This window comes from Hemiscyllium ocellatum, chromosome 34 (genome assembly GCF_020745735.1).
Source record: "Hemiscyllium ocellatum isolate sHemOce1 chromosome 34, sHemOce1.pat.X.cur, whole genome shotgun sequence".
Taxonomy (NCBI): Eukaryota; Metazoa; Chordata; class Chondrichthyes; order Orectolobiformes; family Hemiscylliidae; genus Hemiscyllium; species Hemiscyllium ocellatum.
Window position 1 is genome coordinate 32,649,488 of NC_083434.1, and position 13,752 is coordinate 32,663,239.

Consider the following 13,752-nt stretch of genomic DNA (forward strand, 5'->3'; position numbering starts at 1 on the left):
TGGTGGAGCAGGCTCAAAGGGCAATATAATCTTCTTCTATTGCCATTTGCTTCATTCTTAAGAATAGCCCAAGGTATTATTGAGTGCACCCAAGTACTCAAACACCTATTGTAAGGTCATTTTCTAAAATTGGACTTTCTATCCCAAACTGCAGTGACTCAGTGGTAGAACTCTCCTCATTGAATCAGAAGGTGTTGGTTTCATATTACACTCCAAAGATGTGAGCATGACATACAGCCTAGCGTATCAATCTGACTTTAAACCAAATGACCATCTTCTCAATCAGTCAGAAAATGAAGACGTTTTTCTAGTATCACAGTCAGTATTTAGCTCTCAAACTAAAAACATTAACATGAATTCCCCAGTTGTTTATTGTGTTTATGGGAGCTTATTATGGGGAAATTGGTCACTTCACTTTTTATATTAAACAATGGCTGCATTTCAACGTACAATTGATAGTGAAATGCACTGGTACGTCCTGAGGTTGTGAAAGATCACACTGAAATGCAACTTATTCATATTAATTGCTCTTTAATTCGATTTGCTCAAGTCCATACAATTTGGTGTGATCTATAAGTTTAATTTGTATATGTCCTCTGCCAGATAAACATTATCAATAATGCAGAGCTTGCACTGGAGGTTGGAGGTGTGATGAAGGCACTTGTGATGGGATATATTGCACTGGGAAACTGCCTCATTTAAAAAAAACCATCTAAGATTCCTCATTTGTTTTGTCTTCAACACCATGATACTTCACATTGATGGACAATCTCTCAGGTGGCACTTTCTTGAAAGATTGTTGGAATTTTATACATTGTGAGATATTAATGTACGGGCATCTAACTCATTTATATGAACTTACTTGGTCTGCAATGCCTTCTTCCACAGGCATGGCAATCTATAAAAGTGGCATGAACATGATAAGCTAATGTGACACAGTGTATTTTCCAAGTTAACTCTGAGAAAGTCTTTACTTCTTGTAATAGTCCTCCTTCCCTTCTGGTGTGCAAGTTTCTTTACTTGAGGAGCTGAATACAGGAAAGACCATTGTTACATTCATGCTTACTTTGGTGAATTATAGCTGGAGAATGCAATAAGTCCTCCAAAACCCAAAGACAACGAGAAAAATATCTGGGTTGCTGCATCTAACCACACTCTTGGCTGGGTCAAAACCTTCAGCTGGAATAAAACAAAATAGAATGAGATACAAAAGGCACTTGCTAGAAATAATCATCGGTCATTAATATCAGTTGTTATCATTAACTGACATGCCCAGTACATAAGGACACTCATCACAATCTCAAATCTCAAAATATAAGACAGTAAAAGCATACAACTGGAGACCTTAGTCATGGTTTGTCAAGTTTCAGATATCTGAATTGTAGGCAGTTTCTTACTGGAGTTTGTGACTGAAACGGTAAAGTTTACTAGCACAAAGCAATGGAATATATGAACACATGGTCTCACTGGACTCTAAATAAAAGTCTGATGAAGAGAGGTAGAATAGTTTGGACCTGTACTCATTGGAATTGGAAAGAATGTCACGCAGCCTCGTTTAAACATATGAAATTCTTAGGAGGACTTGACAGCGTAGATGTGGAAAGATTGTTTCCCTTGTGAGAGAGTCGAGGACCAGAGGGCAAAATCTCAGGATATGGTTTCATATATTCAAGACAGAGATGAGGAGGAATTTCTTCTCTCAGAGAGTATTGAATCTATTGAATTCTTTATTGCAGAGGGCTGTTGAGGCTGGGTCATTAAGTATATTCAAGGCTGAGATAGACAGTTTTTTAATCAGTAAGGGATTTCAGGGTTATGGGGTAAAGATAGGAAAGTAGAGCTGGGGATGATCAGATCAGACAGGATCCCACTGAGGCAGACCAAATCTGATGGTCGAACGGCCTACTTCCACTACCACATCTTATGACATTATGGTCTATAGTTTTCACTTGAAGTGTCCTTCATATGTGAGGACATCAGCCTTGAGTATAGTGAAAATATCTACAAAGGGCAGTTTGAATTGTATAGTTGCCTCCATGTTTTACACACCAGACCGAATTATTGCCACCTGCTATACTGGATTTGCATGTAAAGGATTTAACTAAAGAGATACAACTGTTGTAAGGCTGACTCCTTCTCCCTCCGACTTCATGACATTTCATTGCTCATCAGGATCTTAGCTTCCTTCTGGATAAAGCTGTGCTTTAGTCCAGTTGGACAGAGTTTAGAGAAATAAGCTAGTGAGTTGGTCTGCTTGTGTGTCTTGGAGAGACAGAGAGAAATACTTGTGACTTCCTCAGTTGAGTAAGACATTAAACAGTGAGGATAGAAATGGAACTTCTTTGGTGTTGAGTATCAATAAAGTACATTGCTGGGATAAAAAAAAGGCTGACTCTTTTAGCTGTTCATGATGTGATCTTTCCAAAATTGTCTTTTATAAATGGGGTTATTTTCTTTTTTATAATAAACTTATGTTCTTTTGTTAAAAATAGATTGGCAGCTTCATATGAATATATTCAGGGACTGATCACCATGAGAACCAAACTACAAAAATAAAACTTATGATCTATCAAGCCAGGTGTTACTCTGAAGCTGATCTGTCCAGTACTAGCATTATCTGGGATCATAGTAATGCCTTTTGTTCATCTTGATGTTCTCTAACTTCACTATTTGGTAATGCTGATAATCTACTTCAAAAATATTTCAAGTTGTTCCTTCCAGATTCTTCACCTAAAACATGTCAAACATATTTCTGCCTTAACTCCTCTTCCTATCCTCTCATTCTGTTCTAGGTTGGTTGTGTCTGGGAGTGGGGCTGATCTGGGAGTGGGGCTGCTCATGATTGCAGGAGGGCGTTGTCTTTTCTTTAACGTGCTAAATGCTAACTAAGAATGGGAGAAATCAAGAGTGAACCAGTTCCCAGTAGCTATGGGATCATATACATCTTATTTACATATTCATACTAGCTCTTTACACAATAACTATTAATACCATCCAACTATCCCATTCTTTAGTTGTTCATATTCACCTGACCTCTTTTTCATCTGATTGCTGTGTCCACTTCCTTATCCTTGCTCTCCACCCTGTTCCTTCACTACTAGCCAGTCCTCTTGCCTTTGCCATTCACCATCTCCTATTTATACTCATCCTTTCTGCTTCTCCTCCTATCTATTACTAATAGTGTACAGTATCCCTGAGCAGAGCCACATCTTACTTCTCTGCCAGTTCGTGAAACCTCTTTTCACTCCTAACCTCTCCTTTCTGTTTTGTCATTACCTTGCAATCCACAATCTCTGTCATGATACACAGACTTAGCAAGGATCTCCCATAGGGGATGGGCTTAGAAACAGCAGAAATGTAACTAGATCTTTGGACAGTCCTCCACTTTTGCTCTGTCAATGAACTCACACCTTACAAAAGAAAAGTTCATTATCTATTTAAAACGAGATGTAAATGTAATGTGAGTATAACAGATTGGCACTCTAACACAAAGGAACCTGGTTTCATTGTTCATATGGGATGTTTTTCAATGCCATGTCTTTCTGTATGCTTGGCTTTGCATCTGAATACATATAGAATGTAATTTATCACAGAGATGTCCTGAGGCAGCCCAGACACTCATTAAAAACAATTATATCTACTTACATCTGGAGTAATTAAGTAGGTCAAACCATGAATGGCCCCAGGCAATGTTAATCCTTGTGCAAGAAGAATGATTAGTACAAGGTAAGGGAAAGTTGCAGTGAAGTAGATCGCCTGCAATAAGTAAGAAGTAAGTTTTGAATCATTGATAACATTTTCCCAATACTTGAGCTCGATTATTGATCTTGGAAGTAAATGCTGGAATCATGCCTGGCTTTGCCTCTCAAAACTGAACCTATTCACATTTTGGGAAGAGTGGGTGACCACTTAATCATGGCATCCAGTTGTGTAAGTCACTTTGAGCACATCTCTGGTTCCACAGTGCACAGTGGTTGCAGTATGTACCATCTATAAGATGTACTGCAGCAATTCACCAAGGCTCCTTTGACTGCGCCTTCCAAAACTGCAACTCTAATTACCTAGGAGGACAAGGAGATCTGTTGCATAAACACAAGACCACTTGCAAGAAACTCTCCAAGCCAAATGCCACCCTTGATTGGAATTTTGTTGCTATGCCTTCACTGTCACTGGGACAAATTCCTGGAAGTAGTCCCAACACCCCACACAACAGCACTGTGGGTGTACTTACATCCCAAAGACAGCAGCGGTTCAAGAAGGCAGCTGACTATGTTGTTGGCAGGGTGGTTAGCACTGCTACATCGCAACATCAGCAACCAGGGCTCGATTCCAGCCTTGGACTGTCTGAGTGGAGTTTGCACATTCTCTCTGCATCTGCATGGGTTATAGGGTAGGGGGATGGGTTCATGTCGGATGCACTTCAGAGGGTCAGTGTGGACTTGTTGGCTCGAAGCGCCTGTTTTCACACTGTAGAAATGCCATGTTTCTATATCCACAACTGACATCTGATTCTACTGGGACTTCCTTTGGGTAGATTTGCTGCCACCAGGCCTTCTGTAAGAATAATCTAAGGGACTCTCTCATTTTAAGTAGTGCTAAGTTAACCACTCATAGAGCTTTGCCAGAAGAGATACACTTGATTAACAAGTAATTTACTACACAATAATTAGACAACAGGTTGCATTGGTTTAAGACTGGTTAACCACATTAACACTAGCAAGGGAAAGTGTTATCTTCTAAGTGATACTAACTAGATCTTTACTACATTGGCCGTAGACTCTAGAACCAATAAACAATTTACAACAACTGAACAACTGACTGTACCCCCACCCAGAATGTTAGGAACAGCTATGGCAACCTTTTCAGATCAATTATCAGACACAACAACCATCACCTTCACATGGCCAAATTGTAAAGGGCATTAAATGGAGGCCTAGCCAGCAACATTCTCATCCCATGAAGGAATTAAAACAAAACTCAAATGGTGTTTTGAAAATACTTACCTTTCCCATAGTTTCAATTCCTCTTATGACACAAGCGTATACAATCAGCCAAGCAGCAATAAGGCATATAACCAGCCACCATAGTTGGCCATCTCCTTTCGTAGTAATTTCAGGACTGATATTCAGAGTGTTTCTATACCAGAAGTAGTCCACTGGAGTGCTCTGCTCGCACTCTTCAACAAAGCCTGCAAAAGATATGAATTAGTTTGAGTAAAGGTCTCTAAAAGTAAGGAGTCAGAAACATTGCTTATTGATGGAGGTTTAAAATGATGTGGACTTCATATTAATATAATTATCTACAAGGGCTGGGAATTCTGTGGTGAATAAAGCTCCTCCTGTCTACAATCTATAAGGCACAATTCAGGATTGTGATGTGATACTTTCCATTTATCTCACTAAGTGTGAATCCACAATTCTCAAGAAGCTCTGTACTATTCAGGATAAAGCAGTTTATTTAATCAGCATCTCATCAACAAGTTTAAACATGCCATCGCTCTACTCAGCACTGCATAATGGCGGCAGTATACATTAGAAGAAAGATGCACATCAGCAACTTGCCGAGACTCCTTCAACAGCATATTCCAATGTCATGACCTTTACCACCCAGCAGGACAAGGACAGAAGATGCCTGGGAATCCAACCACCCACTAGATCCTCTCCAAGCCAGAAGATGGCTTACCATTGCTTCCAAATCACAATCCTGGAAACCTCTTCCCGAACAGTGGCAAAATAATTTGTGAGTACCACTATGCTAAAACATTCTTTAATGTTCAACATACAAAATCTTGGCTCGCTTTGAGTGTGGATAATCTCATCATCCTTATCATCTGACAGGATAACTTTGCTAGACATTTTTAGATATTGTTGTTATGATATTTGGCATGTGCTCTTCATTGGTTGGAATACTATATCTCCTAACATTTTGATGTGGCTTCTCATAACATGAAACACTTGGATTGACCTTTGTTTTCTGTATTGAGAGCTCCAGTGTCTTCTGGTGCCACTTGTTTTGCACACACGGTAGATTTTCTGGACTCATGTTTGCCCACAGTGCTTAACAACTTGCCTGCATTAGCCAATGTGTCAATGGTGGACAATTAGGCACACCCTGGAGACTAGGAGAAAGTGAGTTGCTGGAGTACCAGACTTGAAAAATGTGGTGCTGGAAAAACACAGGCAGCATCAGAGGAGCAGGAGAATCGACATTTCGGGCATACGCCCTTCTTCAGAAATCACCCTGGAGATTGTCAATCCATTATTATAACTTCCTATTATGTCCACTTTGTAATAATGCTGCCAAAGTTTAATCTTTGAGAGGGCCCAAAATGTCATTGTCACTTCCACTACTATCATGAACTTGATTGTTCGGTCAGCTAGTTCTACTGCTGTGAACACAAAACCCCTTGTTTCTACATCTACTTACAATATGGTCAATGGCCCCTTTAAGGTGTCTCAGAAACAAGTGCTCTATTCTGTGTATTCTGAAGTCAAATTTCACTTGTAGTTGATCTTTGAATGTTGATAATAATTTTTCTGGATTTTTAAGATGGTAGACAGACAGACCTGATGCATGCAGTCAGTGGAGACATTGATTGCCTGTAGTAATTTTAATTCTAATGTTCTGTTCTATCTGATTTTGAAATAATAAAGTCAGAAAGCACAGACTGCATGCTTTCAAAACAAAGTAAATTCAGATATCTGATCCAACACTTCCGTCTGAGTATTGGAAATTTTGTGCTAATTTTGCAGCAGTTTTCAGAATTTTAAAAATGCTTTCTGGAGCGTTTGACAGCCACACTATTCTTTGTTAAGCTTTGTTGGATTTAAATTCGCTCTGAGCTGCAGTACCTTTAGTGGCCACTGCCGTATTTAGTTATAGATTCCTTCTTGGTTACAATGATGGTGTTGTTGAGTTTTTTCACTTAACTCAGTTTAGCTCTGAGGCCTATCTACGCAATAGTGAGTTGGTGAGAAATTAGTCACAGGATTAAAGAATTAAAGCAAACAACAAACAATAAAGATATTTTTACAGACTTCTTCCATGGTTTGGGAACTACTGGGTAGATTCTTCTTCCCAGCCCAGTTTATTTTGGTTCAGCAGTATGATTTCTCTTTAAACTGAGACCAGAGGTGAAGTTACCTGTTTAGTTTCTGTTTTTGCTTAACCTTTACAGGAAATCTATTTTAGCAGATTTGAACATTTCTAGAGAGGCGTGAAGCTGGCTGGAGTGCTGCCCCAGAATGATGGTACAGTGTATCGAGTCCCTACAAAAACGCCAGATTAACTCCACATAATTTGGAGATGTTGGTGTTGGACTGGGGTGTACAAAGTTAAAAATCACACAACACCAGGTTATAGTTCAACAGGTTTATTTGGAAGCACAACCACCTGATGAAGGAGCAGCGCTCCAAAAGCTAGTGCTTCCAGATAAACCTGTTGGACTATAACCTGGTATTGTGTGATTTTTAACTCTAACTCCACATAGTGATGCATGATAGTCGTTTCACTCACACAGGAGCTCCTTACCTCTGTCCTTACCTCCTTAATTCTGCTTAATCAAGTCATACAGCAAGTATGTTACAGATGGTGCAATCATAAATTAAAAATCTCCAGACAGCACAAATTGCCACAATATTATATATGGTGTACTTAGGCAATAAAAATCTTCAGATACCACAACCTGCCACCATGTTTCATTCTTCTGTTAGTTGTAAATGTATCCTTCACACACAAGGATTGTGAAACTATAATATGGTTTCTTTATTTTGAAGATAAGACTGTACACAGATATTATTCACAGGAAGAGAGTATAGTAAAACTGATCTCTATTACTGCTGCTCCAGCCTGACTAACAAGTAATGGAGCAATTTTATCATATTGTCTTGATGATGGTGGAGATTGACAGTAGTTTAAGATATGCATCCTCAAAGATATATCCACATCATATCACAAGAAATGCTGACCCAGACTTTATGTTCAAAGGTAAAGAACACTCCTCATTATGATCAGGAGCCAAAGTGAATTATTTGGCCAGGTCAATGCAGAAGGGCCAGTTATTTTTACTGGGTCTTGGAATATATACTTGGGAATGACAGAGCTCATTCATAGTCTTGGACAAGATATCAAGTTCTCCACAAACGTTTTAATTTTATGGGTTATTTCTTTGGGTCACTCACCTTTCGTTGATCCAACCCTTTAGTTTAAACCTCCGTGCAGGACTTTTTTAAAATCTCCTACCAGTAAAGGAATGTCATTTGAGTTCAGGATCATGCAACTAAAGTTAGATACGAGATCTCATTTTATGAACATTTACATTCTGGCAGATCTTAAAGCTGTGATAACTGATGTAAAAATGACTGAATCATCCATTCCAGAGTGTGAGCATTTGGCACAACACGCCTGTACGGGCACTTTCAGAGAGGTTATCCAATTATTCCCCACTGACCTTTCATTTTCCCATCAGCCTGCAAAATGTCTTTACATATTGACATATTTACAGAGCAGGCCATTCAGCCCCTCAAGCCTGTTCTTCCAGGCCATTTTATGGTTGATCTATACCTCTCTTGACATTCATATTGAACTAAGTTCAATTTATCTCAGTTTGCAAAATTTCAATTAACTCAGCATTTGTCTCAGTTTTGGGTGGAGAAAGTTCCAGATATCTGTGTGTGTGGGAAAGTGTTTTTCAGTTCACTTTGAATGGCACAGCACCAGTTTAAGATTTTGCCCTTTGTTCTGGACTCATTCCTGAAAGAACAATCAACTCTATTAAAACCATTATCAGCTGAAAGACTTTGACTGGATTCTTCCTTAACCTGAGGGGACACCAAATGTGTTTGTAAAGCCTATATGCAAAATTAACATTAGGATTTGGAAACAAAATTCAGCTGTTGGCAAAAATCTTCTGCCCCTGCAGGGGGCAAACTAACAGTTGGGGAGAGCATTTATTAGTGGTGCCATATGTAAATCCTACAACAGTCAGAGTTAGCGTCTGGGCCCCACAGTCAACTTTTTGAGATATTTTGAATCAATCTGGTCATACAAATTACAAAATGCCTCTACAGCAGGTGGGGCTGTAATTCAGACCTCCTAGCTCAGATTTAGGAATGTTACCACTGTTTCAGAAGAGGCCCCCAGTCAATGTTTTTAGATATTGTTCTATTCAGCCTGTTCAGACAAGTTATGACACCTGCAGTGAGTGGGACTTGGAAACCAAGCCTCCAGGTTCAGAGTTAAGACACTACCACTGCACCAATTGAGCCTGCAACCCCCCACCACCGTCAACTTTCCTGCTCTGCTGCCAATTGAGGCCCTTGTAGAGGCCAATGGAGAACCACTTGGGGCCTTATCTGCCTGCTACTGGGACTGAGCTCTCCTATCACCATGGTGCTACTGAGCACAAGAGCTTTTAAATTAGATTAGATTACTTACAGTGTGGAAACAGGCCCTTCGGCTCAACAGTCCACACCGACCCTCCGAAGAGCAACTCACCTGGACCCATTCCCCTACATTTACCCCTTCACCTAACACTACAGGCAATTTAGCATGGCCAATTCATCTAACCTGCCCATTTTTGGACTGTGGGAGGAAACCAGAGCACCCGGTGGAAACCCACGCAGACACGGGGAGAATGTGCAAACTCCACACAGACAGTTGCTTGAGGCGGGAATTGAACCCGGGTCTCTGGCGCTGTGAGGCAGCAGTGCTAACCACTGTGCCACCGTGCCACCCAACCTCTGATTGGCTAGCAACCTCTGCCTGGCAGGACCTCCACCACTGGGGTCTTGATTCCAAGGGGAGGCCTACTGGTGACCTCACCACTGCCCGATTACCACATGATTCAGCGGGTCTTCCCAAAAAGGTGCATTGTGGGTCTCTCACCCAGAGCAAAGTTCTACCTATTCTGGTTATTTGCAATCTAGTGAGGATCAGTGTTGACAGCGAAGGCAACTTAGCCAGCAAAGGCGTTCCCCAGACCTAACAGATTCAAGGTAGAAAATATCTACCTGACTCACCACCAACTGATAGATTGATTAAATGAATCAATATTGTTAACCTGTTCCGTTGTTGTTTAAAGGACAGTTTTTCCATGGCAATGGTTCCTCGACCGAATGAAGAAGGTACCAGAGTATCCAAGCAAGGATGGTGTTATAGTACATGCTCAGCAGAAAGGAAATCAGCAAGGAAGCAATGCCTGTAACATGGTAAATCATAGAAAAATGATCAAATGAATCGTGAGTGCTTCTTCAATGACTTGTGCTAGAAGTAATAAATGACCAGCTTTAAGCTGGAATTGGAGATTAAAAGTACAAACATAAACATGCTGTAGCATTAATTGCTCTTAACATTAAGTGATAAGCTGCATTTCAGAAACCTGGGCTTTTACCTCACTTTAATGGCTATTTGGTTTGTGGAATATATCAACTAATGGCCAGGGAGGACCTACTTATCCTCCTCATTTCTGCTATAAAGCTTTCATTCACATGAGTGCACAGCAGATCTATAAAGTGTTTGGAACAGGGTCAATGTTTACTGCACATCGTTCAAGGAATCAGGGTTGACAGGTATTGAAATTGGGAGTTTTCGATTTTTACAACAGAGAGCGTTCCCAATGTAGTTATACATTTGAGTAATCTGATACAGATTACCCAGAAATGCGCAAAGTTTCTCAATGACAAGTGAAGATACATTGTCGTTTATGGAGTAGACCATTAGGATTTGAGACTAACAAGAGACACACTTGAACCTGCACCAGCTTCTCCTCTTGGGGTTCTCCCACAAGCTTAATTTCAAAAATTAAACCAAGTGAGGACTAATGGTAGCAACTACACAAGTGTTTCCTTTTAATTTATTTAGGGGAGGTGGGCTTCCCTGGCTGGGCTAACATCTACTGCCCATCCTTGGAATGTGGTGGTGAGTTGCCTTCTTGAATGCTACAGTCTATTTGTTGAAGGTAGACCCACAATGCCATGCAGGAGAGAATTCCAGGATGTTGACCCAGCGACGGTGATGTATTTCCAAGTCAGAATACTGAGTGGCTCAGAAGGGAATTTGTAGGTGGTGGTGTTCCCTATATCTTGTCCTTCTGGAGGGTAATGGAAATGGGTCTAGAAAGGTTGCCTCAAGAGCCTTTTCTGTACTGCCTCTTGTAGCTGATAAACACTGCCGCTACTGAGTGTCGGTGGTGGAGGGAACAAGTACTTGTAGATGTAGTGCCAATCAAACATGCTGCTTTGACCTGGATGGTGTCAATCTTCTTGAGTGTGGTTGGAGTGCACCCATACGGGTAAATGAGGAGGATTCCCCACACTCCTGACCTGTGCCTTGCAAATGACGGACAGGCTCTAGGGAGCCTGGAGGTGAGTTAATCACTGCAGGATTCCTAGCCTCTGGTACGCTCCTGTAGTCACTGTACCCACATGCTTGGTCTGTGCAATTTCTGTCAAGATTAGAGTAGTGCTGGAAAAGCACAATAGGTCAGGTAGCATCTGAGGAACAGGAAAATTGACATTTCGACATGCTCATTCCTGATGAAGGGCTCCTGCCCAAAACATCGAATGTCCTATTCCTCGGATGCTGCCTGACCTTCTGTGCATTTCCAGCACCACTCTAACCTTGACTCTAATCTCCAGTATCTGCAGTCCTCACTTTCGCCAGTGCAATTTCTGGCCCATTATAATTCCTAGACTGTTGATAGTAGGTGATTTAGTAATGATGATGCCATTAAATGTCACAGGGTGATGCAAAGATTCTCTTCAGTTGGAGATGCCTGGCACTCATGTGGTGTGATTGTTACTTGTCCCTTATCTGCCCAGGCCTGGATATTGTCCAGGTCTTGTTGCCTTCAGACATGGACTTACTCAGTATTTGAGGAGTCGTGAATGGCGTTGAACATTAAGCAATCAGCTGTGATCAACTACTTCTGATCTCAGGATGGAGGGAATCGGCTGCTCCAGTGAGTTGTTTAATTTCTCCACAACATTCACAACTGGGTGTGGCAGAATTGCAGAGATTATGCTTGACCCACTGGTAGTGGAATCATTTAAATCTGTCTGTCATTTTCTGATTCTATTGTGTGTTACACCAATGATCCTGCTTTGTAGCTTCACCAGGTTGACCCCTCATTGTTAAGTATGCCTGATGCTGTTGCTGGCATCTCCTTCAGCACTCGACATTGAACTAGGATTGATCCACAAGCTTGATGGTAATAGTAGGGTGGGGCCATGAGGTTGCAGATTGTGCTTCATGGGTACCCAAACATCGGTGGTTAAACTATTCGAAATTTTACTGATATGGTCATGGACAGGTACAAATGTGGCAGGCAGACTGGCGAGGATGGAGTCAGGTTTGTTCTTCCCTTTTGTAAGTACTTTCGTCATCTGCTGCAGACCCTGCTTAGTAAGTATGTCCTCTGCGTCAGCAGCACTGTTGCCAAATCTATCCTGGTGATGGTCATTGAAGGCTCCCATAGATCACACTTTCTGCTCTTGCCATTGTCAGTACTTCCTCCAAATAATGTTGAACAAAGAAACACTGATTTATCAGCCGGGGTGGGCATGTGGTAATTAACAGGAGGTTTTCTCATCCAATATTGACTTGATGCCATGGGGGCAATGGGCATCCAGAGTCAATGGCCAACTGTATGCCACTGTTCCACCAAGTCTACTGGGTTGATCCTGTATAGGATAGGACACACTCAGGAATGGCGATGGTGGTATTTGGGACATTGTGAGTAAGGTATGTACCCAAGTGTATGAGAATGTCAGGCTGTAGCTTGGCTAATCTGTGAAACAGCTCTCCCAATTTTTGGCACTAGTCGCCAGATGTTTGTAAGGTGAACTTTGAGGAACAATCATGTTGTGTTTGCTATCGCCAATATCCATTCAGTCTCATTCTTTTCGAGTCATAAAAATATACAGCATGGAAGCAGAATCTTTGGTCTAACACACCCATGCTGTCCAGATATCCTAAATTAATCTAGTCCCACTTGCCAGCACTTGGCCCATATCCCTCTAAACCCTCCCTATTCATATACCCATCCAAATGCCTTTTCAATGTTGTAATTGTACCAGCCTCCACCAGTTCCTCTGGCAGCTTGTTCCATACATGCACCACCCTCTGCGTGAAAAAGTTGCCCCTGAGGTCCATTTTAAATCTTTCCCCTTTCATCTTAACCTATGACCTCTAGTTCTGGACTCCCCCACCCTGGGGAAAAGACCTTGTCTATTTACCCTATCCATGCCCCCCCATAATTTTATAAACCTCTGTAAGTTGACCCCTCAGCCTCCAATGCTCCAGGGAAAACAGCCCCTGCCTATCAGCCTCTCCCTAGAGCTCAAACCCTCCAACCCTGGCAACATCCTTGTAAATCTTTTTTGAAACCTTTCAAGTTTATGACATCCTTCCTATAGCAGGGAGACCAGAACTGCATGCAGAATTCCAAAATTGACCTAACCAATTTCTGTATAACTGCAACATGATTTCCAAACTCCTACACTCAATGCACTGATCAATAAAGGCAAACATACCACATGTTTTCTTCACTATCCCATCTACCTACAACTTTACTGTCAAGGAACTATAAGCCTGCACTCCAAGGTCTCTTGTTCAGCAACTCTCTCCAGGACCTTATCATTAAGTGTATAAGTCCTGCCCTGATTTACTTTTCCAAAATGCAGCACCTCACATTTATCTGAATTAAATTCCATCTTCCTCTCCTCGGCCCATTGGCCCACTTGATCAAGATCC

The 13,752-nt window shown here is 41.3% G+C and overlaps 1 protein-coding gene across 1 annotated transcript in view; it reads right to left on the minus strand.

Moving 5' to 3' along the window:
* Positions 1 to 13,752, minus strand: part of LOC132832162 (sodium-dependent neutral amino acid transporter B(0)AT3-like) — a 56,442-nt gene that overhangs the window by 26,527 nt on the left and 16,163 nt on the right. The window contains exons 3-6 of the mRNA XM_060849910.1: positions 10,061 to 10,198; positions 5,004 to 5,188; positions 3,646 to 3,756; positions 1,067 to 1,179 (exon numbers count right to left, since the gene is read on the minus strand). Of these exons, the coding sequence (XP_060705893.1) occupies positions 1,067 to 1,179; positions 3,646 to 3,756; positions 5,004 to 5,188; positions 10,061 to 10,198 (547 nt within the window). The remainder of the gene's footprint in view (positions 1 to 1,066; positions 1,180 to 3,645; positions 3,757 to 5,003; positions 5,189 to 10,060; positions 10,199 to 13,752) is intronic.